At 37.6% G+C, this 26573-nt stretch overlaps 2 protein-coding genes and 1 pseudogene across 10 annotated transcripts in view; 2 read left to right on the top strand and 1 right to left on the bottom strand.

The window, feature by feature from the left end:
- METTL25 (methyltransferase like 25) overlaps positions 1-7459 on the bottom strand; it is a 118338-nt gene extending 110879 nt beyond the window's left edge. For 3 of the 8 annotated variants that reach the window (XM_082850905.1, XM_082850904.1, XM_082850903.1), the window contains exon 1: positions 7155-7459. In XM_082850905.1, coding sequence (XP_082707031.1) covers positions 7155-7410 — 256 coding nt within the window. In that variant the 5' untranslated portion in view covers positions 7411-7459. Of the gene's footprint in view, positions 1-12; positions 265-5391; positions 5522-6600; positions 6655-7154 lie in introns of those variants that run through there. The other 5 variants (XM_082850906.1, XM_082850909.1, XM_082850908.1 and 2 more) reach the window with 4 other exon arrangements.
- Positions 3713-4605, top strand: LOC309968276 (LIM domain-binding protein 2-like; annotated as a pseudogene). The gene is made up of 2 exons: positions 3713-4217; positions 4360-4605. The product of its transcript is annotated as an LIM domain-binding protein 2-like (transcript).
- A 120-nt stretch (positions 7460-7579) lies between the features above and the next one.
- Positions 7580-13449, top strand: CCDC59 (coiled-coil domain containing 59). The gene is made up of 4 exons (XM_082850911.1): positions 7580-7748; positions 8724-9060; positions 10150-10249; positions 11998-13449. The coding sequence occupies exons 1-4, from the start codon at positions 7595-7597 to the stop codon at positions 12157-12159; spliced, it is 753 nt and encodes a 250-aa protein (XP_082707037.1). The 5' UTR covers positions 7580-7594; the 3' UTR covers positions 12160-13449.
- The last annotated feature ends 13124 nt before the right edge of the window (positions 13450-26573 follow it).

Below are 26573 nucleotides of genomic sequence, written 5' to 3'. Positions count from 1 at the left end.
GTTTATACTCACATCTTAGATCTCAGCCCTTCTGTGGCCCTCCTTCCAGAATGTGCTCCTTAAATTTCCATCTGCTCTCATCTCTGAACTCTGTTGTGGCCATCTTGAGCTGGGAAGAATGTCGTTCCAGACTGCCAGATCTAGGGGGGTTTGGAGCACCCCCAGCAAGAAAGTCATGAGTTCACAGTTCTTCCCAATCAGTAGCAGTTTTCCAACAGCAAACTCTGCTCGTATTTCTGTCCCCCTTTGGTCACCTTCCAGAACCTTCCAATAGTTTTTAATAATCCGGTCAGTGTTTGTCATTGTTACCTGCTGGAGGAACTGCCTGACCTCTTCAAGCAGCCATTACCTGAAGCCCACCCTGGACTATTTTAATAGCCTTATCCTGTCCTCCTGCTTCCACCCTCACCTCCTCCACCCTCACCTTCTCCACAAAGAAGCCGGAGTCATCCCTCTGAGACGTAAATCACACAGCATACCCCCTCATGAAGTCCTTGAAGAGCATTCCATTCCACTCAGAGTAAAAGCCAAGCCCTCAGTAAGGTTTGCAAGTCCCACATGAAGTTGCCTCAGGCCGCTACTCAAACCTCATCTCTGATCAGTCTCACCTGGATGGCTCTGATGTGCTCCCAGCACACATAGCATGTTCCCACCTGGTGCCTGCTATTCACTTGGCCCGACACACTCTTCCCTCAGATAGACCATTTTTCACTTTCCCTTCCTGGAAAACGAGTGTGTGTGTGTGTGTGCGCGTGCATATACAGTTTTCTGGGTATCAACCTTCACTAAAACATAGGCTCCGCATATGCAGGGATATTATTGTGTTCAGTATCATAAGAGTAGGGTCTAGAACAGGGCCTGGTAGGCAGAAGGCACTCAGTAAACATGAGTCAAGTGAATGCGTGGGTTAAGTGCTGCTCTTTGTTAGGCATTCCGCTTAACCCTTACCATGTATTTACTCACATAACTTTCATACTGCCCCATCAAGTAGGTGCTATAATTATTTATCCCAATTTTATGGATGAGGAACTGAGGCACAAAGAGTTGTAGCCCAAGCTAACCAAACGAGTATGTGGTGAGGCCAGGACTTGAACCAGGCAGTCAGTCTGCAAAGCCCATAGCATTAGTCTGCTCAAGATGCCATACAAAATACCACCGGCTGGGTGGCTTATACAACAGAAATCTGTCGCAGTCTGGAAACTGGAAGTGCAGAATCAAAGTGCTGGCGGAGCTAGCTGGTTCCCGGTGAAGCCCCTCTCCCTGGCTTGCAGACAACTGCCTTCTCACTGGGTCCTCACATAGTTTTCCTCTGTGTGCACCCTTCTGGTGTTTCTTCCTCTTCTTATTGGATTAGGGCACCACCCTTTTGACCTCTTTTAACCTTAATTACCTCTTTAAAGACTATCTCCAAATATAGTCACATTGGGGTTTTTGGCTTCGAATTATGAATTTGGGGGGGGACACAATTCAAACCACAACACCCATAATTTATGCCCTTAAAATAGTTATTTTCACCATCTTTCCTTTTTAATTGTGGAGAATTAATACTGTTTTCTCTCTAGTTCTTTTTAGATGAACAGAGGAAAAGAAACTTTCAGGACTCTGACCAGGCCAGAATATCACCTGGCAAGAGAAATCTACTGAAATGGCTACACTGAGGATTTTCAGAAACAACTTGGTCTCATAAAATACCAAATGATTATGCCAAACATATGCTAGTGTACTTTCACACACTGTGCATTTGTAACTCCTCATATCAAGCTGGCAGAAAACCCCACTTCTTGTGAGACCCTAATGGAAATCCATTCAGGTCTCCTTGCTGCTCCTTGAACACACCATGCCTGCTCCCACATCAGGGCCTCTGCACTCCCTGTTCTCACTATCTGGAATGCTCTGCCTCCAGATAGCTTCATGACTCCATTTTCTCCTTATTTAGATTTTTTGTCCAGAGTTATTTCCATGAAGTTTTGCTAGGACAACCTATTTACAATTGCAAACGTATCTTCTTCCTGCCCATCCCCTTATTTACTCCTCTCTTTGCTACTTGATTCTTCTCTGTGGCACTTTTAAAAAATTATCTCTATTCCCTCTAGAATGCAAGCAAGGTGAAAATAAGGATTTTTATTTGCTTTATTTACTATTTCCCTAGCTCCTAGAAAAGTACTGGCACACAGCAGACACTAAGTAAATGTTCCCTGAATGAATGAATGAATGAACAAACTTCCCCAAGGTCACAGAGCTGGTAGAATTGGAATCTGAACCCTGTCTGACTCAACAGTATAAAAATTAAGTGCTAAATTACACTTATAGAGAAACTAACAATTCTTTAATAAGATACAAATCTGGTCGAAGAGAAAAAAATACTCTGACACAAACAATAGACTTCATATAGTAATGGAGAAAATGTCCATATTTACATAATCTTTACATAAACAAAAATTAATATTCCTTACAAGCATATATTATAAAAAATTCATTATTTTTAATACTGGAGGTGGCAGACCATTTGTACAATTGAATATCTTGTATATAAAATTCGGCAGGGTCAGAGACATTTCAAAGGTGAATAATCTAGTCTAGATTCCATTATTGTTGAGTTGACACAAAATTGGTTGTGTTTCTCAAAAGATGTATTTTGTTCCTAGCTGAGAGAACAAATAAGTGGCATTATTCATTTATTTGTTCGTCAAATATTTATCAACCACCTACTCTGACCAGGCACCATTCTAGGCACTAAAGATACAACAGTGAACAAAACAATTCTTACATTCTTGAAGGGGAAACAATAAAAACAAAACAAAACATAAGAAATGTATCCATGTCATCAAAATATCAGTTTTGATAATAAATGCCCTTTGTACTTCAATCTTAAACAATCCAGAAAAACCTTTATCACAGTGGTAAAGACCTCAGACTCTGTGGAGTCCAATGACCCAGGCTTGCATCTCCATTACAAGCTGTGCCCCTAGTATATTACCTCCTCAACTGGCAATTTCACAAATGGGGAAAACAGAACCCATCTTGCCAGACTAATGTAAATATTAAAAGGGAAAATATGCAAACAAACAACACACTGCAGGGAAAATAGTAAATATCAATTAATCCTATTATTAGGATATGTAAACAATCTAATTCTTCCACTGTATGAAGCCTAGGCTAAACCCATATGAAAGTCTTGGGCTTCATATTTAATTAGTTTCTTTTACTCTTTTGGAAGCCAGAATGAGTCATTCATTAACTCATTCAACAAATATTCATTGAGTATTTAATTTTGCATGCTAGGTATTTTACGAGGTGCCGGAATACAGCAGGACAGACACGATCTTAAACTCTTTTGGAGTTTAAGTTGCCACGTTATCGTAGGTATTAGGCATTATGAGAGTAAACTGAAGAAGTGCCTGGTTGTTTGGCCTGAGGCGACCCAGCACTGGAGCCTACCCGACTCTTTGGTGGGGCTAATGGCAGACTCTGGGACGGCTCACGCCAAGGAGTACTTCCCAGAACTTCTGCCGCCAGGGTCCTTGTCCCCACAGTGTGCCACAGCCACCCCCTGCCTCCGCAGGAGACCCTCCAACACTAGCAGCTATCGGCAGGACCCTCATCCCCCGTTACTTTAGCACTGTGTTTGTAATACTGACCTGTATTACATTCTCAAACACTCAAAAGAATCCTACCACAGCTCATCCATCACGGTGGACTGAGACAGCGCGCGATGGTCACCCAGCATGGGAAGCCCATGTTTACCAAGATGTGTACAGAAGGCAGACTGACCTTGGAGTTCACCTTTGATGATCTCATGAGAATAAAAACATGGCACTTTACCATTAGACAATACAGAGAGTTAGTCCCAAGAAGCATTCTTGCCATACATGCACAAGATCCTCAAGTCCTGGATCAGCTGTCCAAAAACACCAGGATGGGGCTAACAAATTTCACCGTCAACTACCTCAGGTTGTGTGTAATACTGGAGCCAGTGCAGGAACCGATGTCCAGACATAAAACTTACAACCTCAGTCCACAAGACTGCCTGAAGACCTGCTTGTTTCAGAAGTGGCGGCGGATGGTGGCGCCGCCAGAACCCACAAGGCAACCGACAACGAAACAGACAAAAAGAAAAAAATTCCACCAGCAGCACCTCCAGCAGCAGCACTGGGAACACTGCCAACAGCACGGGCGGCAAGAAGACGCCAGCTGCCAACCTGAGTCTGTCCAGTCAGGTACCTGGGCTAGGAGCGATCCCGAACTGCAGCCTCAACCCTGGGAGGGATGGAGACCTGTGTCATTCAACAGCAGTGACCCCTTCTGGCCAATTTAAGGAGAAGCATTGAGGGGCCCTGAAGGAGTCACTTCCAGTCCTCCTCAGAGGATTTGATGGTGGTAGGAGAGCCAACTCTGATGGGAGGGGAGTTTGGGGATGAGGACAAAAGGCTAATCACTAGATTAGAAAACACGCAGTATCATGCAGCCAACGGCATGGACGACGAGGAAGACTTCACCAGTTCACCCACCCTGGGGAACAGTAGCCCATGAAACAGTAAACCTCCCACCACTCAAGAGAGCAAATCAGAAAAACCCCCGCCCAGTCTCTCGGCTTCTTGGCGGTAGCTGTCTCTTTGGCCTTTTACTTAATTTCCAGGACTTGAATTTACCGCCATGTCCTCTGAAGAAGGGAAGCTCTTCGTGGGAGGGCTCAACTTCAACACTGATGAGCAGGCTCTGGAAGACCACTTCAGCAGCTTCGGACCTATTTCTGAGGTGGTTGTTGTCAAGGACCGGGACACTCAGCGATCCCGGGGTTTTGGCTTCATCACCTTCACCAATCCAGAGCATGCCTCAGATGCCATGAGAGAAAAACCCCCACCCCAAGCTTCCCAGTAAGATTGACCAGCTCCGGAATCCACTGTCAATAGCCCCTGTGAGTTACAATCATTATTTCAGATCCTTACTCACAGCAGAGAAAGGAAGAGACATTAAAACTTTTCCATGCAAATAACTATTTCTAAACCACAGGGATCTGAGTTTCTTTCTTTTTTTAATTGAGAGGATCATTCCAAATAAACTTCCATGACCCCTCCCTGGAGGCCTTCACAGGTAACACAGATACTGGCAGTGATCGTAATTAAAATAAGAGCAAAAGCTAGGCTTCTCCGGGCTCGGTTTTAACCACATTTGTTAATTTCATTCCCCCCGCCCCACCCAACCATCCAACAAACGCCATATTGTTAACAAACCCTCAGTGCTCAGGATCTCATTCTATGCCGAACCCAACTACAGATAGACTTTTTAATATTGTAAAATATTTTCTGCTTTTTGACTTGCATCTGAGAGTTACTTGTTTCAGTAAAAAGAGAAAAGGAAAAAATCCACTTTTGGAAAGTAATTTAAATGTACCTTTATCTTCTTTTCCCCCTTCACCTTTCGTTTCATAAGGTAACAGCTAAGAGGGCCCAGCAGGGTAATTTATGGCCGAGCTAATGTCAATTGGTCCTCCATCCTGAGTTGGTTCAATCGAGCCCGAGTGCTGAAACAAGAAATGTCTTTTTGTCATCAAAGGCACCAAGGCAGATTTTTATGTCAAGAAAGGCACTTGGCCCATTGAGAATGTAGGCGTTTGTAAAATTTCTGTTGATCCAAATATTTTCAAGCCATGTAATCCATTAATTTTGTGGGCAGTTTAATAAATCTGAAACTCTTTTGTGTTTTTCTTGTTGTATCTGAGTTGACTGTTGTTTCTTTTCATAGTATATTTCCTGTATAATATTTTGTAAAGCCCTAACCTGGTTCTTTTATGGGGACTTTTCTTTGGGAGCAATTCCAGTGTATTTATGTGAAACTTTATAAAAAAACTAATTTTCCCATTTTCATATTAATGCGTTTCTCTATACGTGTAAAGACAGTGGCTCCGTGTATTATAAAACAGCTGGATTTTATGTATGCTTTACTGTTAAGTGTGCCAATAATAAACTGTGTTAACGACCAAAAAAAAAAAAAGTGCCTAACTTTCCAACAATAAACAGTGACTTTAAAGAAACCAGTATTTACCAAGTTCTATCATAGGAAGGCCCCCCAGTGGTGCTTTGCCTTCAGAGAATGCTCAAGTGAATAAAGTTCACCAGCAAGGGCAAGGTTGGGACCGCCTGGAAACAAAGTAGAAGAAATCCCAGGATCCTGCTGGTGTCTTCTCATCATACTACTTCCAAAATGTACTTGCCTTAGTAGAATCTAAGTTTCAGTAGTAGATATTTTATAAACAGTTTTCAAAAGAGATAGCAAATATTTCCGGTCTTCAGTACTACCATCCTAGCCCACCATCGTCTCATCTCTTCCTTGTATTACTGAAATGGCCTTCTAACTGGCCTCTCAGATTTGCCCCACTAGTCTGTTCTTCAAATAACTATCACAGTTATCTTTTCAAATGTAAAGTATATTAAGGCACTATATTGACTAAATTGCCCAAAGCTTTCTCATCCTACTTCAAACCCATCATCCTTCCGAGGCCCAGAGAGCCCCGCGCGATCCGGCTCTCCCTACTTCCCCGGCCGCACCTGCCACTGCCCGGCACCTGGCTTTAGCCACTCAGGCATCTGAACCTCAAGCCACCGCGCTCTTTCCTGCCCTGGGCCTCCGCGATTCCGTGGGCCTGAAATCCCTTCCTGCGGCTCACTGCAGCCGGCGCCTTCTCATGCTCATGACCAACCAGGTGAAAGCAGCCTCCTCACACAGTCGCTATCACAGTTGACTGGTTTTATTTTCTTCTCGGCCATAATCACCATTTGAAATGATCTTGATTGTTAGGTGTTGATTTATCTTCTGCTGTGCTCCACATGCAATTTATAAGCACTGTTCCCCTCCAGTTAAGAAAATGATTGTTTAATTACTAAATGAAGAAAGGTCCTAGCAATGTTTCTTGCTCTCTTTAAACTGTGGAAATACACAAGCACCCATGGAAGACGGGATTCGGGAGGAGCGTCCAGCCCCACGCCTCCAGGAAGCGGAGAAGGGGCTCCGCTTGCTACCAGGCAGCGCATCCCGGCCCCGCCAGTGCCAGTCCCGCCGCGTACCTGTTTCCGCTCGACTTCCGCTACGGTACGCCACCCTTCACTGGGCGGGATGTCTCTCCGCCTTCCTGAACGCCCCGCCCACCCTCCATTCACCTGATCCACTCTCGGCTTCCACCTGGAGGCGCGCCTCCGAGGGCTGGGCTTCCGCCTCCGCCGCCGATCTCAGCGCCGCCAGCACTGTCTCCGGGGGCAAGTCGACCACTTGCTCCCACACGGACTCTGTGTAGAAGTCCACCGTATGTGCACTGGAAATGGACAGGGCTTCCCTCAGGAACCGCAGCAGCCCCTGCAACTTGGCATGCAACGTGGACAGGTCCTGGGTCACCGGGAGCGGCCCAGAAGCCGCCATGACGCCCACCCTCCCGGGCTGTAGGTGGGGCAAACGTGGCCGCAAGGCAAGGGCTCAGTGGAAAGTATAGGCCGGATAAGTAGAATTCCGATCTGGACTGTGGGTGGGCGGCTGACTGCTTCTGCCTGATGACGTATTTTTTACCGCGCCAGTTGTGTTTTTCTGGCGCCGCGGTTGGTGTGCCATGGCGCCGGTAAGGCATGCAGCAAAGGGGCAGACAGGGAGCTTTGGGTCGCGTGGCGAAGGAGTTTCACTGGTCGGATTCAGAAATAAGAATATGAAACGGAGGACGTGGCGACCTAATCATCCGCAGGCCTTCGCGGGGAGCGTTCGCGAAGGTACGTATGTAAGAAGGCAGCCTTTTACAAGTCCTCGGGCCTGCGAAATCTTAGGATACGCGATCCGCCCAAGCTGGGAAGGATTTAGGAACCAGACCGAGCCGTACTTGGGGCAGAGAAATCTATTCTTAAATCTGCTGAAGCCGTGGGCGTCTCAGAGTTCTGGATGGGAAGGCGAGGCAGTGTTGCTCTAAATCTTTCAACATTTTCCTCGACTTAGTCCCATTTTTTAATGAGAACTCTTTTCGTCTACATTTTCTCCGTGAAACCGTAAGCAGAGAGAATCTATGAGTCCATTTGTGCATGTATTACGGTAAAGGGTAGAAGGCGAGGCCGGAAATGTACTGCCCCACACTCTTGCTGATTACAAATACCCCAGAGCCCTCCAGTCTTCTCTTACTGTGTTTATTTGCTTCGTTTTAGTTTGTGTTTTTCATTTTGTCTTGCTGTTTGTAAGTACTTAAAAAACCCATTTGGAATGTATAAATCTTAAATAGGTAGTTTTCTGATAATTGCTGTTGAGAAAGTCATACACCGTCTTTCCTCGTTTGCGTTGAATTACTTTAGAAAATCAGTCGTATTTTCTCTAACGTAAGGTAATAGATGCGAGGATTTTTTCCCGGAGGTATTTAGTGAAGACCTAGGTTAAGTGTTTTAGATGAATTAAGAAATCTGTTTGATTTGTAAGTACAATAAGTTGGAGTTGTGCAACACTCTACTCTTTTTTCCTTCTTTGAGATTCTTTAGTTCTGCACAATTACCGTTAGCCTGGTCTTTTTGCAAAGGACCAGTATACTGTTCATTCCATTAGCTTAAACTTGTTTTCTTGAAATAACGTTTTACAGCAAAACATAATGTAATTCTAGCACCTAAACGTGATGATATAAAAAGTTTTTAATTTTAATTTAGCAACTACATTTTTCATGCAAATTATTTTCTCAGAAAGTAATTCATGACTGATATATTCTTCAACAGGACAAGGCTTTGCATTTCGAAGAAAACTAAAAATTCAGCAAAATTACAAGAAATTGATATGGAAGGAAAAGAAGGCTAAAACCTCACGGGAATCCCAGTTCACGGATCGGTACCCTGATCATCTGAAACATCTCTATTTAGCTGAAGAGGAAAGACTCAGGAAGCAGCTTAGAAAATCTGACCAGTCTTTGTTAGAACAAGTTGACCAGCCTCTGTCAGAAGAACAAGTTGATCAGCCTTTGCCAGAAGAGCAGTGTAGCACTGACCAGGCTTTGTCTGAAGAACATTGTAGCATTGAGCAGCCTCATCCAGAAGAACAATGTAGCATAAGAATAAAGTATGTATTACCATCTTTTGAAATTCTTCATTGTAGACGTAAGTAGGGTTTTAGGAAAGAGATTACAGAACGATTTTTGTATTAATTGGGATTTTTCTTAAGGCATATTAGAAGTCACAGGTAATTATGTGAAAATATTTTCATGGAGGCTTTCATGTTAGCTTAAATGACTATAAATTGTCAGGTAGGCTTAATAGAAGAAGTAATGGAATGGGAATTAAGAGACCTGGGTTTTAGGTTTCAGCCTCTCAAGTACATTTAACTTACTTGGACCATGATTAACTCCTGTTATTAATGTATGTTTTTAAAAATAATTTAATTTTGAGAGGTATTATAGTGTAGTGCTTAACATCGTGGACTTTGGAGCTGGCTTTAATATGTTGCTGCCCAATGTCCTCTTCTCTAAAATGCAAATAATAATAGTAAGTATGTAATTTATAGCTGCCATGTTGTACAACCCCAGAGTGGATTATTTACACGCTATGGTATCTTAGACCTATCTCAGATGTTGTGAAGATTAAATGAATTCATTTATATAGGTATTTAAAAAGGCATGTGATACATGGGAAGTGCTACATGAGTTTTAACTATTATTAACCTGGATTTTTTTTTTTCCAAGAGGACATAGACTTGGTTGCAATTAAAAAAATAAATGAAACGGAATAGAGACAAGTTGATCAAAGAACTTTGGGATTAAAGTTCATGTACACCCCCAAGGTCCTTCATAACGTCCTTCAAATTAATGCCTTTTTCAGTCTGTCATTTCTACCATTCATATGCTGGTTTCCTGTTTTTAAACATTTTCAGATCTTTCAGAGCTTTCTGTATTTTCCCTGGTTGAAATATTTCTCCAAGACTTTCCATTTACTATTTTCTATATCTTGAAAGCTGTAACAAAATTTCTAATATGTTATTTGGACATTTTACTAATAAAATTAATGTCCTCTTTCTTTCAAATTCTCTTCACCCCCACCCCTTAAGTTGCATTAGTGAGATTTGACTATACAAATACTATCTGACATAATTGTGTCATAATTTTGGTTATATTATTTTTAATACTTGTGATTTGTTTTCATTTATCTTGCAAAGTTCCATTACTATTCCAAAGAAAAATAAAAAGAAAACATCAAATCAAAAAGCACAGGAAGAGTATGAGCAGATACAAGCTAAGCGTGCTGCTAAGAGACAAGTAAGATCTACTTTTAAAATATTTAGATTCATGTTCCTTTATCCTAAGTGTATGTGTAAGCTTTTCTTCTTAATATGGGGCACATAGTATGCCCTCTGTAAGTATTTGCTGAGTAAATGAATAATCTGAGAAGAGCTGGAGAATTTCAACATTCAGATTCCTTGACTGTTTATATTACCCTTGAGAGGTGATAGTAGTAGTCAAGAATAGGATTTTAAAGGTACTGCTCATAGGTTAATAATATGAGCATCTGGGACAGTGTTTCTCAAGAGTAAGGTCCAGATAGTTGCATTTTTTTTAACAAGTGCCTCAAGAGGTTATGCGTAATAAAATTTGAGAACTACTAATTTTTTAAAAATGTAGATGATTTTCATAAATTTACATTAAGGAGTTGGTTTTGCTTATTAAAAACCTTACTAGATTAACTTAGCAAAAAGTTACCACACTTTGTTATCATTCAGAAACCCAAAATTATAACAGCCTTTTTCAAATGAGCAGAACAAAAGTATCCACAGCTTCAACAAAATTATTTTATTTGTGGTTTCTTGTTTCTTATATTGAAGCTATATTAATCTATCACTTTAAAAAGGAGAGCTCATCGATCAAAAATACCCCAAAGATGGCGCTGACATATAATTTCTTTTATGTCTTAGCTTTACAAATCGTGTAATTAAGAAATCTGGAAGTTTAACATCTAAAATTTGTATGATTATTCTTAAACTGATGGCAGACTAGGGTAAAGCAGAAACATTTCTCCATGGAAAAACTGGACCTTTGTTTCACAGTTTGTTAAGATTATGCATTTTTTTAACCAACCTTCTGATACCTGCCACCTTTGGAAATAGTATACCAGATGGAATATGGACCATTATACTGAAAAACATTTACTGTTTCAAAAAAAACTTCCTTTATGTATATATAAATGTTACATTTTTGTAACCGTGAAAATTGAGCATCAGCCCTTTATTTGTAAGGTGAAGATAAATCCTAGCATAAAAAGTTTTAAAAGGATGGAATATGCTGTGACGTATATGAAAGCACTTTGTTAATTATGTCACCGTACAAATGTAAGGCTGTGTCATTTGGGGGCTATATGCATTACAGGGGAAACTGAAAAACAGTTCACATATTGCATTATTTAAGAATTTTTAACTTTTATATTTAAGAATATTGTATTTCAAGTAGTGATTTTCAGGTTTATATAACTTCAAATTATTTTTCTTTAAACGCCAATGAATTTGAGTCTTTATCTTAGCAAGTCAAATGAGCATGATTAATTCTTAAATAATCAAAACCATAATACCTAGCACAATGTTTTACATATATATAGCTTGTAGTCAGTAAATGCTTCTTGAATTAAATCTGGATCAGATGGCAAATTTAAAAGAATACCAGATATTCTGGAAATTATTTGTGTTACATGGACTAGATAATCTCTAACGTCACTTCTGACTCTTCAGTGGATCTAATTAAATGTGAAACCATTAAATAAATGTGCCTTCTTTGTGCTTTAATTTTATTTGTATACAAATAATTAAAATTATTTAATAACTTTACATTATTCTATGGCATAGCATGTATCATAGCGGCAAAGAGGGTACACTGCTGCACTTACGAGTAACACCTCACATTTTGCAAAATATAAGACAAACCTGAAGTGTTTGCATGGTGATAGCTATTTCAACAAAATTATTGAACAATATCTATTGTTTGTTACTAATGAAAATTATATATGTTAATAATTTCAGGAATTTGAGAGGAGAAAACAAGAGAGAGAAGAAGCTCAAAGGCTCTACAAAAAGAAGAAAATGGAAGTGTTCAAAATATTGAGCAAAAAGACTAAAAAGGGGCAACCAAACTTGAATTTACAAATGGAGTATCTTCTAAAAAAAATACAAGAAAAAAATTAGGTCAGACATGTTGCCTGATTAATCAAGGGTTAAAATATATGCTGGCTAATGAGTTCTCTTGTATATGTACTGTACCTCCTAACAGTTAACTAAATTTGTCAACACAGACTGGATTGCTAAGCTATACTAAATATAAAATGTCCAAATATTTTTTGTTTTTCTGAAAGAAAATTTTCTATATATGCTTTGCATTATATATGATTTGTTTCTTAATTATTTGCTGCTGAATGAAGGTTGGCCTTCAAAACTGAAAGAGGGAACTTCCCTGGCAGTCCAGTGGTTAAGACTCCATGCTTCCACTGCAGGGGCCACAGGTTCCATCCATGGTCGGGGGACTAAGATCCCGAATGCTGCTTGGTATGGCCAAAAAAAAAAAGGAACTGAAAGAACCTGCTATTTGAGCAACAGGTTCAAGCATGTAATAACTTTTATACCATATGAAATTCAGATGAAATAAAGTGTTTTGAAAATAAGGGAGCAGAGCTTTCAACGAATCATTTCAATCAAATGTTTAAATTTAGCAATCAACTATTACAGTTTTGAAATTCCATAGTAATGGAGTGGTGAAGGAGGCAGAGATTCCCCTTTGACTTTTTAATTTATTTTAAATTAAGTACATTTTATAAGGGGATGGTCTTTCCAGAAACCTGTAAGCAGGTTTCTACCTTTGGCCCCCACCATATTATAGTGAGGGCTTTATAAAGCAGAGTTTGATATTTATAATCTTTTCCTTAAGTGGATGTACCTAGCTTGCTAATGTAATATTTTTTGAATGATGATGGTAACCCAGCAGTGTCACAGCAGGAATTAAGCTTTCCAGATCCCGTGGGACCCTATCATGTAAGAACATTGTTACTGGACCTTACCAGTGTTGTCTCTGTTGGTAGGTTTGTGAGCCAAGGGAAAGAACTGGAATACTGCTTCTCCTGCCTCCTTGCAATCACTGTAAAATGAGAAAGGCTTGGTTATCATCATTAAAACAAAAGAACTGCAATAATATTTGTAAAACATTGCATAGTAATGTGCAATCCTTTATAAGTGGTAACAGATGCAGCCCAATATTGCATTAAGGTTTTGGTAAGTCCTCCCACTGTACTGAGCATTCTGCATTTAAAAAGTACAAGGAGGGAGACGCAAGAGGGAGAGGATATGGGGATATATGTGTATATATAGCTGATTCACTTTGTTATAAAGCAGGAACTAACACAGCATTGTAAAGCAGTTATACTCCAATAAAGATGTTAAAATAAATAAGTAAATAAATAAATCATGCCAGTCATAAAATTCAGTGTAAAAGAGCAAATTCTGAATATAAAGAGATTTTGATAATACTAGATAGGAAAGATCAGGACCACAAATGACACCCTGTGATTGGGACTGCACCACAGCAAATCTATACTTTGCAAGATACTATCAGTGTTTGAAATGCCAGAGAGAAGATACAGTGTGCCATGCTAAATGCATGGTGATAAATCTAACTTCTTGCTGAAAAATTTCTTCCAGTTTATTTGAAGTGTGCAGGGCATGGACCCCTGACAATTGGCATAAACTGGTTGGCATTATGATGAGGCTGAAGCCATCCCCAGTTCTCCTTCCTACAGACCCATGAGTTTCTACTATAGAGTTTGTACTATGAATTGTCTTTGACAATAACAAATCTTGGGTTCTGGGAACATAGTTTTGTCCAGGATAACTGCTGTGTAAATCTGGTGAGTGTGAGGCAAGTGTTATAATTACTTTGGATGTTCTATTCTTTGGACCTTTTAAAAATTGAGACACACCATAGACTTGATGTTGAATTAATATTAACTTTTGAGGAGCTGAATGAGCTACATCCATTTCCAAGTAAAACACACAGGCTGCAGCTGCTGTAGGAATCCATCTAGGCATTAACATTTCTGGCTGTGAGTGAACAAAGTAAGAAACTGGAAGGGACTTGTTGGACTTTTACCTTATAAGGGCAAGAGAATTGGATTTGGGGTTTTGAGTTTTTTGCCTTTGGACATTAACTTGAAAGGTAATTTAATATATAGACTTTATTTTCTCCCTAGGAGTTTGAAAGGGAAATATTTATAGTAAAATGTGGGACATCTGCATTTTACTGGCAGTTTAACACTGGGCTCTCTTTAAGTATTTGGATAATTGCCATTGAGAACACTTGATCGAGTCACCCACAGAGCTGAGAGCCTTACATCAGAGATGCACACTTCATGGGCCTAGTGACCCTGGGTTTCACACATAGATATATTGAGGTATAATCAATTGAACATATTTAAAATGTATAATTTGGTGAGTTTGGGCACATGTAATCACTCATGAAACCAACACCACAATCACAAATCCATCACCATTATCTCCAAAAGTTTCTTCATGGCCCTTTGTTATCAATCCTATCAGGGGCTCCCCAGATGGGTTCCTAGCAGCCACTGATCTGCTTTCTGTTACTATAGATAATCTGCATTTTCAGAAATGTTATAAAATTGGAATTATCTACTGGGTACTCTTTTCTGTCTGGCTTCTTTCAGTCAGACAAATTTGAGATTCATCCGTGTTGTTGCATTTATCAGTAGTTCCTTTTTATTGCTAAGTACTCTATGGTATGGATGCATCAGCATTTGTTTATCCATTTGCCTGTTGATTGACATTTGGGTTGTTTCTAGTTTGGGGCTCCCACAAATAAAGCTGCTGTGAACATTGTGTATAGGTCTTTGTGTGGACATATGCTTTCATTTCTCTTGGGTAAATGCCTAGGAGGGAAATGGTTCAGTCACATGGTAGGTATAAAACATTCTAGGAAATGTGACATCTCTAAAGAGATTAAGGCACTGGAAAAGTGGCTGCCTGCTGAAACTGAGAAAGGGGCTTGTGAAGTCAAATTAGGGAGCCAACAATGACACTCAAGATATAGCACTGTCTGCGTTATATCTATTTGTATGCAGGCCTTTCAATGAGGATGCTTCATTTTCTGTTTTAAATCTCACCACTCATCTCAACCTGTTCCTTGGAGTACTAATAAAATAACTGGGGAGGTTGCGTCCAAAAGACATTGCAAGTCTTGAAAGTTTTACTAATTTCCATTGTGTGCCTCTGCTCCAGCAAGCTTACTTGAGACTTGCTCTGTAACATCATGAAATTGAAGGTTTGCCAGGTGGCACCACATCAGAACAACCCAAGTTATAGCAGTTCATTCACATGTACCGTCCTCTCCGGTGCAATGTTAGCATCCTTCTACTTTTTGGATTAGTCGTGAATAGAATATTGACTCTACTGACGTGAGTAGAATATTGGAAAATGACCTACTAAGATTCAAATGAATCCTTATAACCCCCACTGAGGTCATCCCAGTATCCATTCAAACTTGAAGAAATCTCAGGAATAAAATTCATTCCTCTGAGTCTATTAGAATAAGGATGGCCACATCTTAGTGCTTGCAGTACTCCCACACAGCCAGTTAAGAAACCGATCAGAAAAGGCTACCCCTATTTGTTCAGGATCTCAAGGTGAGCAATAGCATTGTGATCCCTAGATTCCTAGTAGTTCCCAACACAAATATGCCCTGTCCTTCGTCCCTGAAAAAGTAAATACTTCACAGTGGTCAGTTTATATGCAGCTTTCCTTACTAGACACATAGATAAAGACCGTTAATATTTGTTATTTTTGTGGGAAAATTAACAGTATATCTAGATGGTTATACCTCAGGGATTTACAGAATTCTCATATTTCCTTCCATCTAAACAAGTCAGTCTAAACAAAGGATTTAATTTTTCTCTGAGAGTGCATCCTTGTACAATATGTAGATTACTGTGCCCTCTTAATCTAAGTAGTTCACAAGAAGACTTCATATAGCTCTTTTCAATATCAGCTGAAAAGCTTTACAAACCATGTAGAAAAAAAGCTATAATTCTGTTAAGAAATTGTATAAATTATTTGGGTCAGAATCTGTCAGCCATGGATGTTTTCCATTCACCAGAACAGAGATGATTCCATTTGACCAACTTTCTAAACTAAAAAAACAATGAAAAGAATTTTGGGGGGATTAACTGGTTATTGCGAGCAATAAATGCCTAATTAAAAAAAAAAGTAGCTCAGTCCTCTCATGAACTTATTAAAGCAACAATTTCTGAGTCTCTTCCATGCGAAGCAGAAGTGAAAGCAGCTTTCTCTTTCACTGCTTTTCTTCAACAATCCCCCACTTTGGGTACCCCTAACCATGTCGAACCCTTCTCCTTTTGTTCACGAGAGACAGGATGATATATTAGGAGTATTAGCTTGCTGGAGCCTGTAGGTTGCCTCTCTTAACCTAGTCCTTAGTTTAGTAACTGAGGCATACTTTTTATGCTTGCAGAACTCGGCAGCAGCTGTCAGACTGGTTGAAGCCTCTGCTAATATGTTGTTTGCTTCTCACTGACTCTGTGGTTTGCACCTGCTGAACAATCATTGTTACTTTTAGACAGCACTCAAGATTTCTCTATCAGCAACTTTTCCATTTATGAAGCCCTTTTTATCTCTCTTACACATCACTGTTTAACATAGTTCAAACCTTACTCTTGTAATTTGATTTCTTTTCAGGATGAAGGGGAAACATGTGACTAGCAATAACTGAGGAAAGCATGCCCAGGACTGATCTTACAGAACCCCTTTTAGTTCATCTTGATTTAATATGGTTTATAGATGGATTTTATTTTAGAAATTACAAAGGCCTCCTCTTTTTTTGTATCTGCTGAAAATGCAGCCATTAAGGGGCTCCATTTCATAATATTTGATCTTCCCAGGTAGCAGAATTAATAGCTCTGACTGAAGCCTTTATTGTGGCAAAAGACAAAAGATATGCTTTTAGAATTGCTCATGATTTTGAAATGTCATGAAACCTAAAGGATTTGTGACTTCTTCAGATATTCTGACTAACTGTGGGAACAATATCAATGATTTAGTAGAAGCTATTCAAAACTCACAAAGAAAAAAATCGTTATTAAATAGAAGCACATAGGCAGACCAAAAGCCAACGGCAATGTCCTTGCAGGGCTACATGCTAAATGAGCAGCTTTTCCACCCCAGCTGTATGAGATGCTTCTCTCCCCACCAAGCTGACGTCCTTCCCCATCAAACCTCCGGATGGGTAACTGCTCAATTTAAGCCAGCTACAGTTGACTCACAGCAATCAGACCAACCTTCTGAAAAACAGAATTGTCCATCACAGGGATGGAGGCTAGAAGTCTGAAATCAAGGTGTTGGAAGAGCCATGCTCCCTGGGAAGGCACTAGGAAAAGATCTGCTTCACGTCTTTCTTCTAGCTCTGGCTCCTTGGCATGTATTAGCAAACTCTAGTCTTCACGTGGTGTCCTACCTGTGTGCATGCCTTTGTTTCCAAATTTCCCTTACGATAAAGACACCAGTTGTATTAGGACTCACCCTAATTATCTTATTTTCACATGATTACCTCTGTAAAGACCTTACCTCCAAATAAGGTCACATTCTGAGGTCCTGGTGATTAGGACTCCAATATATCCTTTTTGGGGGATACAATTCAATCCATAACACATATCAACTTGAAAATGCTTTTCGACATTACTGAACACCATTTCTGTTCTTATTATAGGCTCATGTTTCACAGTGCAAGCAAACTGCCAACCAAGCTACCAACTACCAAATCAGTGGATTTCTCCTCACATGAGACCTTAAACAGGCTGAGTCAAAAAGTCTCCAGAAGCAGACAAGAAGCAGTCACTTTGCCCAAGAACTGTGAACCAAGGAGATGACAATGGATATATAGCCCATGCCTGAAACTGACAAAATAAGACAGCTGAATGAATTTCTTTAAAACCATCATTCTCTTTTTGTAATTATTGTTCTGGTATTCTTGGTCATTTAACCCAAATATCACTAGATCATTGTTTTCTTTCAGCATAGTTGAGTTTAACCATATGCAGTTCTTGGTGTATTTGAAATACATGGTTATAGTTAGCCTGTGCCTTTGCAATAGCATTTAGTGCAGAAACACTTGGGTATATGGGAAATTTGTTTGTTTGGTTTTTTTTTTACTGAATATCTCCATGCTATCAGTATCTTGTAATTCTAGTTATTATGCAAGGCATCTGTGATTACTCTAGTCCCCAATGACCATGATCCATATGAGGTTTGGGAAAACTTTCCTGTGTTTCTCTGCAGAGGCCCAATTTACCTGATCAAAACCCACACAGGCCATGAGGTCTAAGTGGGGACAACTTTTGTTACAACTCAATTTCAGAGGCTAAAAACAATAATAGATAATGATCAACACAAATACATGTCACTTTCAGGTATAAGCAAGAAATAAAAAATAATATAAAAATGATAGTGGGATACAATACCAAGGGTCTTCAGTGCAAGTTTTCTAAGGTTTGATTTTGAGTAACTCCTTCTTCCCTATATCAGGTTGGTGAAACCAGGGCTTATTGCATGTTACCTGTTAGCTGATTAGGCTTAGAAATTTAGCCTACCTTATGTCAACCTTACAGATTGTACAGAATCCATTAGTGAAGGCAAAGCAATATTCCATCCACCAAAATTAGTTCATCACTGGCTAGAAGGTTTGCTTGGATCAAGGAAAATTTCTACTTGCAGTTGTGTTTATGGTAATACAGTACAGTTGTATAGGTTTCAGAAAATTGTTATCTTAATGAATCAGCTTTTGCTAAACCTCTGATATATAGTGACACTCAAAGATGATTCTATGCCAGAGTAGACTGAATTCCTTATGGTCAAACTTTCTCCTCTGGGATAGAGGGATAACCACAAGAAGGGACAGATGAACTTTGACCTCTTGGGCACACTACATACAAAGCAGAGGCAGCCAAATGCCATAATTCCAAATTGGGGAAATCACATATAATGCAGAGGTGCTTTGATGGTGGAATCCTAAAATGGGCACCATACAAACACTCTAACCAGCCTAGGGCTTACTTAACCCACCAATCCAGATATAGCCATCCAATGGACGTCACTGAGAGATCTTGTTTTCCTAATATGGAACAGAGATTGTTTACCAGCTCAGGGTTATAGAAGACCTAACTCCATTTCTTATCCCCCCAAACTTTTTTTGTGAGAGCCTCCTATATTTGGTCTTTTATTATTATACATATGCATACTAAAATTATTTTATTATCATATACTATTATTATAGTATATGTAATATTAATACACTAGAAATAGAGAAACTAGTAGAAGGAGCTGGTTTCATAGAAGTGGAAAAAGTCAAGTAGATCTTTAATACCATTTACTCCCACTTGCCATCCTTATGAGAAAGTCTTTTAGAAATTCTGCTTGAGTTAATACCATGGCAGTAGGATTTGAAGGTGACTTTTTGTGCTTTTAAATGTAGATTAAAACCTGACTTTGTTTAAAAAGCATTAGCATATCTGTGTGACCTGCATTTTATGCTTGCTTTTTGAGAAGAGTAGTTTGGATTTCTTTTTTCCTAATCTACATATAATTTGGAGTAGTATCAGTGTATCATTTTAAATTGTAAACATTCACAATAACTGCTTCCTTTATTAAAAAGTGATAAACTACTGCTAAATTCACTTACTACATTTACCCCCAAACTGCTTTTCCAAGCAAATTTATTTTTGATATACTTTATTAACAAATTAATTAAAAAAACAAATCTAAGTTTTGAATCAGAGAAGAGAGGCCTAAAATTTAGAGCAACCCATGACTAGCCCTTTAAAATTATTTTTTTGAGATATATTCTGCAATATGGATTAACACAATTCATATTTCTGGATATTTCTATATGCTTCCCAGGGTGTATACTCTTATCATCAACTCTGAAGGCTTATCCACATTATTTGATTTAATAGAATGTTTTTACATTAGTGGCCTAAAAAGTAAGCCATCCACAGGAGTCATGACAACAACCTTTTTGTATACAAAGAAGTTTTAGCAATAATGGAATACATATTGTTCTCAAAATGAGAAACCACTAATCTAGTGGGAAAGGAGAGAATAGGTCTTTGCTCTTGATTGAAATAGTTTAAGAGTTTGCAGTATTCTACTGTCCCAATAATGCCTAAAGCCAGGGAACATTAATAATTTATGTAAAGTATGACAGGAACAAATATGTTTGAATTATCAACTTACATATTTACAATTTGACTAAGGATGGAATTTATGTTTAGAGTTGTGATTACAAAATTATTGTTTTGCCACTTTTTAAAAAGCTATTAAAGAGTTGGAGAACTAGCTTAAATGTTCAATCTTGGGACACACTGTAGATGACAATTTCGAGTTTGGCTTCTGATACTATGAAATGGGACAAACTGCCTCAAGATTACACATTGAAATAGTAATAAATACTACTTTTAGGCCTTACTAAAAATGGCTCAATTAACTGTACTCATGTACATTTATTTCATTTATATTTCATAGAAACAGAATTCTAAATATAATTTAGAATTTAGAAGTGGGAATCTATGAAGTAAAATACTACTTATTTACTCAAGGTCACACAACGATTTGGTTTCTAAGCCAGAGACAGAAACTCAATTTCCTAACATCTACTCCAAGCTGCTACATGGATAACTCTAGAAATTCCATCTGTGAAATTTCAATCAAGACAGATATTTAGGCCCTTTGAAAAATTTGCTTACCCTGTAATTCCACATTTCAGACTGATTATTATACAGTAAGCCACAGTTGGGTTTTTTTTGGATAGTACATGCTGGCACAGCATTTTGCACCACTTTGGAGTAACCATGACACACACACACTTGAATAAATTAATGTCTAGTCTCCACTGACTCTTCTTGGTTGACCAGTATAATCTTTGCAGACTTTGGAGTCAGTGGAAAAGGAAGAAATGATGAGAAAACCATTTAGAACCATGTTAAATGTTTACATGAAAATTAATCACAAGTCTACTCCTTACAAGCTGTGTGACATTACAAAAAAACTACTGCCTTTGTGCCCCAGTTTACCTTTCTGTAAAATGAGCATGATAATATAGGTTCATAACTTATTTTCCAAAACCCTTGGGTCCAAGGGTGTTTCAAATTCAGAATGTTTTGGATTTTAGATAGGTAATTCAGTGCAAACACCATATATTTACATAACAGTCACAGTAGGGATTCAAGCAGTATATTAAAATTACTGCAGCAAAATGAATAAATATTCAAACTAAGAGATAATTCAAGAATAAAAATAGCTTCATATCAATTCAGGTCAGATTTTTGCCTGTGTGAAAAACAAAACAAAACAAAGTTTTCAGAGACTTTTGCCTTTCAAAATTATAGCTGAAAGATTGTAGACCTGATATAATATGTAAATCATAGAGTAATTTAAGTGGATAAATAAGTTATTTCATACAAAGCACTTATACTGGTAACTGACACATAGTAAGTTACCTAATTATTATTTTAATATTGTGTATCTCATTTTTTCTTTGAGATGTTACACATCGATTAAATCAACTTGTTTGCAATAAAATATAGTCAGTTGCCCAAAATTATACTAAGATCTTTATATACACTATCTCGTTTACTCCCCTTATCAGTCCTCTGATAAACACTATTATTGTTGCCATTTTCCATTGAGGAAATTATCATTCTTTGTAATATACTCCCTTAATCAAATTTAATAAATTGATGTGCAATCCATGCTTCATACATTTCATACAGAGAATAGTATTCACCTCAAATAAATTCCTCAAAATTTGTTGTTTGTGAAAAAAGTTTTCAAAATTGCACTTCAGTTGATTCAAGCATCTTGTTTCCAAATAGGAATGATATTCATTACTTATTTGATGAAAGTTTCTTTTAAGCCAGTGACTCATTTTACAATTATAAAAATGAAAAGATATTCAAAATTATCAAACTCACATATAACATGTTTCTAAAAAAATTATAGTTAAGAACTATCTATACTTGTCTTTTCTTATTTTCCAGTATCAGATGTATACACAATAGGGTTCTCTTAGCTATCTGGTAGCCAACAAATTTTTGTACAGTATGAATTATGCTAAAGAATAAGCCAAGCAGCAGTACATTTAAAAAATGTATAAGTAAATGAATATTATAGATTTTCCCTAAATATTAGAGTCAGATGAAAATGCAGATTTTTTATAAAGGAAAACTATGTAAAATTATGAACTACTAATGCATTGGTATACATCTTCCCTGTATAGTGTCTTATATTCCACTTACTGTATTACAAACATATTTTTATATCATTAAAAAGTCTGATAAATCCTTATATTAATTATTTATAGGTAAATAATATTTAATAATGTTGAGCCATAATCTTCTAATTAATTGCAAATTATTGACTTTTAGATTATGACTATCCTAAAATGAAAAACAATGTAATGAAATTTGTGTATAAAAACCTTTAACCACTTTTTGAATAAAATTTTCTTTACATTTCTGTCTTACATAAAATATCTATACAAAAATTCATAACACATTTTATGTTAAACTAAGCCATAATGTGTATCAGGCGGATGTTACAAAGTATTCCTTTTTGTGCTTTAAAAAAAACTCTTGGACTTCCCTGGTGGCGCAGTGGTTGAGAGTCTGCCTGCCGATGCAGGGGACACGGGTTTGTGCCCTGGTCCAGGAAGATCCCACATGCGGTGGAGCACCTAGGCCCGTGAGCCATGGCTGCTGAGCCTGCGTGTCTGGAGCCTGTGCTCCGCAACGGGAGAGGCCACAACAGTGAGAGGCCCATGTACCACAAAAAAATAAATAAAATAAAATTTAAAAAATTAAAAAAACTCTTTTGGATCACACAAATATTCAATTTTAATGGAAAGAAAATATAGAAAAAGAGTACTGTATATCTTTCAGATCTGAAAGAGAGTGAAAAAAATATGATTATTTTTTCCAACTCCTTCTTACATAGGCTTATTGAAAGATGAAAGCTCCTAATTATATTGTTTTATCATAAAGCTATGATAATTACCACCATTTTTAAAGAAAGGATATTTTGTTTTAATTAATTTGAAATGGTACTTTGTACAAATGGGAGATAGAAAAAAAAAATCACTTTGTGTAACTGGCTCCAAAAAACATGAAGCTCCAACACCTGGATTCAGATGACATGATACTATACATAGAAAAATCCTAAAGATGCCACCAGAAAACAATTAGAGCTCATCAATGAATTTGGTAAAGTTGCAGGATACAAAATTAATACACAGAAATCTGTTGCATTTCTATACACTAACAACGAAATATCAGAAAGGGAAATTAAGGAAACAATCCCATTTACCAGTACATCAAAAAGAATAAAATACCTAGGAATTTATTCCTAGGAGGCAAAAGACCTGTACTCCAAAAACTTTAAGACACTGATGAAAGAAATTAAAGATGACAGACAAACAAACAGATGGAAAGATATACCATGTTGTTGGATTGTAAGAGTCAATATTGTTAAAATGACCATACTACCCAAGGCAATCTACAGATTCAATGCAACCCCTATCAAATTACCAATTGCATTTTTCACAGAACTAGAACAAATAATTTCACAATTTGTATGGAAACACAAAATACCCGGAATAGCCAAAATAATCTTGAGAAAAAAGAACAGAGCTGGAGGAATCAGATGCCCTGACTTCAGACTATACTACAAAGCTACAGTAATCAAAACAGTATGGCACTGGCCCCAAAACAGACATATAGATCAGTGGAACAGGACAGAAAGCCCAGAAATAAATCCACACACTCATAGTAAATTAATCCATGACAAAGGAGGCAAGAATATATAATTGATAAAGGAAAGTCTCTTCAATAAATGGTGCTGGGAACACTGGACAGCTACATGTAAAAGCATGAAGTTAGAAGATTCTCTAATACCACATACAAAAATATACTCAAGATGTATTAAAAGACCTAAACATAGGACCAGATACTATAAACCTCCTAGAGGAAAACATAGGCAGAAAATTCTTTGACATAAGTCGCAGCAATATTGTTTTGGATCCATCTCCTAGAATAATGGAGATAAAAGCAAAAATAAACAAATGGGACCTAATTAAACTTAAAAGCTTTTGCTCAAGAAAGGAAACCATAAACAAAATAAGAAGACAACCTATGGAATGGGAGAAAATATTGCAAACAATGAGGCCGACAAGGGATTAATTTCTAAAATCCCAACAAGGGATTAATTTTGATATTAATCTCATACAGCTTAATATCAAAAAAACAAACAATGCAATAAAAAATGGGCAGAAGACCTAAATAGACATTTTTCCATAGAAGACATATAGATGGCCAACAGGTACATGAAAAGATGCTCAACATTGCTAATAATTAGAGAAATGCAAATCAAAACTGCACTGAGGTATCACTTTACACCAGTCAGAATGGCCATCATCAAAATGTCTACAAATAATAAATGCTGGAGAGGATGTGGGGAACAGGGAACCCTCCTATCCTGCTGGTGGGAATGTAAATTGGTGCAGCCACTATGGAGAACGGTATGGAGGTTCCTTAAGAAACTAAAAATAGAGTTACCATATGAGCCAGCAATATAACTGCAGGGCATATATCTGGAGAAAACTATTTGAAAAGATACATGCAACCCAATGTTCATAGTAGCACTATTTACAATAGCCAAGACATGGAAGCAACCTAAGCGTCCATCAACAGATGAATGGATAAAGAAGATGTGGTATATATATATACAATGGAATACTACTCAGCCATAAAAAAGAATGAAATAACGCCATTTGCAGCAACACGGATGGCCTTAGAGATTATCATACTAAGTGAAGTAAGTCAGACAGAGAAAGGTAAATATATTATATCACTTACATGTGGAATCTAAAGAATAATAATAATACAAATAAACTTATTTACAAGACAGAAATAGACTCGCAGACATTGAAAACAAACACGGTTACCAAAGGGGAAAGGTGGGGAGACATAAATCAGGCTTTGGGGATTAACAAATACACACTACTATACATAAAATAGATAAACAACAAGGACCTACTGTATAGCACAGGGAACTATATTCAGTATCATATAATAACCTATAATGGAAAAGAATGTGAAAAAGAATATATATATATATATATTTATATCTGAATCACTTTGCTGTATACCTGAAACTAACACATTATAAATCAACTATACTTCAGTAAAAAAAAAAAAAAAAAAAGAAGCAAAATAATGACCACATTCCTTTTCAATAATATACTGATATATTGTAGTATGTTTCTAGAAACTTTCGGTTCTCTAGAAGATTCAATCTTATACAGATATTCTAGAGAGGAAATATGCTTTCATTAAATATGTTTTTTTGTTTGTTTTTGTTTAAAGCGATTAACATTAGGTCTCAAAATGACATTCTGGAATTATAAGTTCCTTAAATTAAAAAAAAAAAAAAAGAATGGATATCCAAATTGAGGAACCCAAGAATGTGGGTTTGATGGGCATAGGTTACAGGAAGAATGGGGATCCAGACCATGTATTTCTTAAGTCTGATTTATTCCCCTCCTGTGCATATAAAGAACCATTAACAATGTAATGATTAATTTCAGAATAACAAAAATGTCCAGCTATCATCCTGAGATTTAATGAGCCCTTTTCTGGAACACATGACGTTTGTTCTTTTCTTCTAACAGATAAGTCCTCTTTGAACCAAAGCTAGACAATTGTACAAAGGCTGTCTGGCCTGAAGAATCCCTTATGGACTAAGTAAAAAACTTGAATTTAGCTTACATTTAATTTGTAAGTAATGTAACAATCCACACTTTATATTAACAAATGTTACTACAACACAGGTAGGTGACCAATCGTTATTCTTTACCCTCACATTTTGTAGTTAACGTAGTTATATATATAATAGTTAACATAAATAAACAGGCAATACAGCATAGGCAGGGAGAGCTGTGGACATGTTTCACTCCGATACTTTATAGTTAATAAATGGTACTATATTTGAGATAGGGAGACCTTTAGACAGGTTGGCCTTCTTCATCTCATGTAATGCAATTGAACATTTCCTCAGTAATACTGATCAAAATAAAGAACAAAGTCTATATGTTCTCTGAATTGTGTTACAGTTTATAATTCCCCGGTTATAATACAGATTGACCTTTAATATAATGCATTTTGTTTTCTAAAATGAGATGAGAACATAAAATTTGCATTATCTAAAGTCACAGCATGAGACTGCTTAAACTCTGCAGCTGGATGTTTATAGCTGTTTTTCTCCTAATTCTCTTCGTAGTGCTGTAATTGGATGTGCTACATATTAAAATTCACATCTTTTGTGCTGATGTTGTATTAATGCATTTTCTCAAGTTGAGTGTTCAACTGTGACAACACAAATAATATAAAAATATAAAGGGCTCTGCTAACCCCGTTTTCTTCCTTTTGCTATGAATTAAAGAAAATGACCTCATTAGAACAATGGATTTCTCCATGACC

This window comes from Leucopleurus acutus (assembly GCF_964270905.1).
Source record: "Leucopleurus acutus genome assembly, chromosome: 11".
Taxonomy (NCBI): Eukaryota; Metazoa; Chordata; class Mammalia; order Artiodactyla; family Delphinidae; genus Leucopleurus; species Leucopleurus acutus.
The sequence above is the reverse complement of the archived record's forward strand: the minus strand, read 5'-3'. Positions and strand labels throughout refer to the sequence as shown.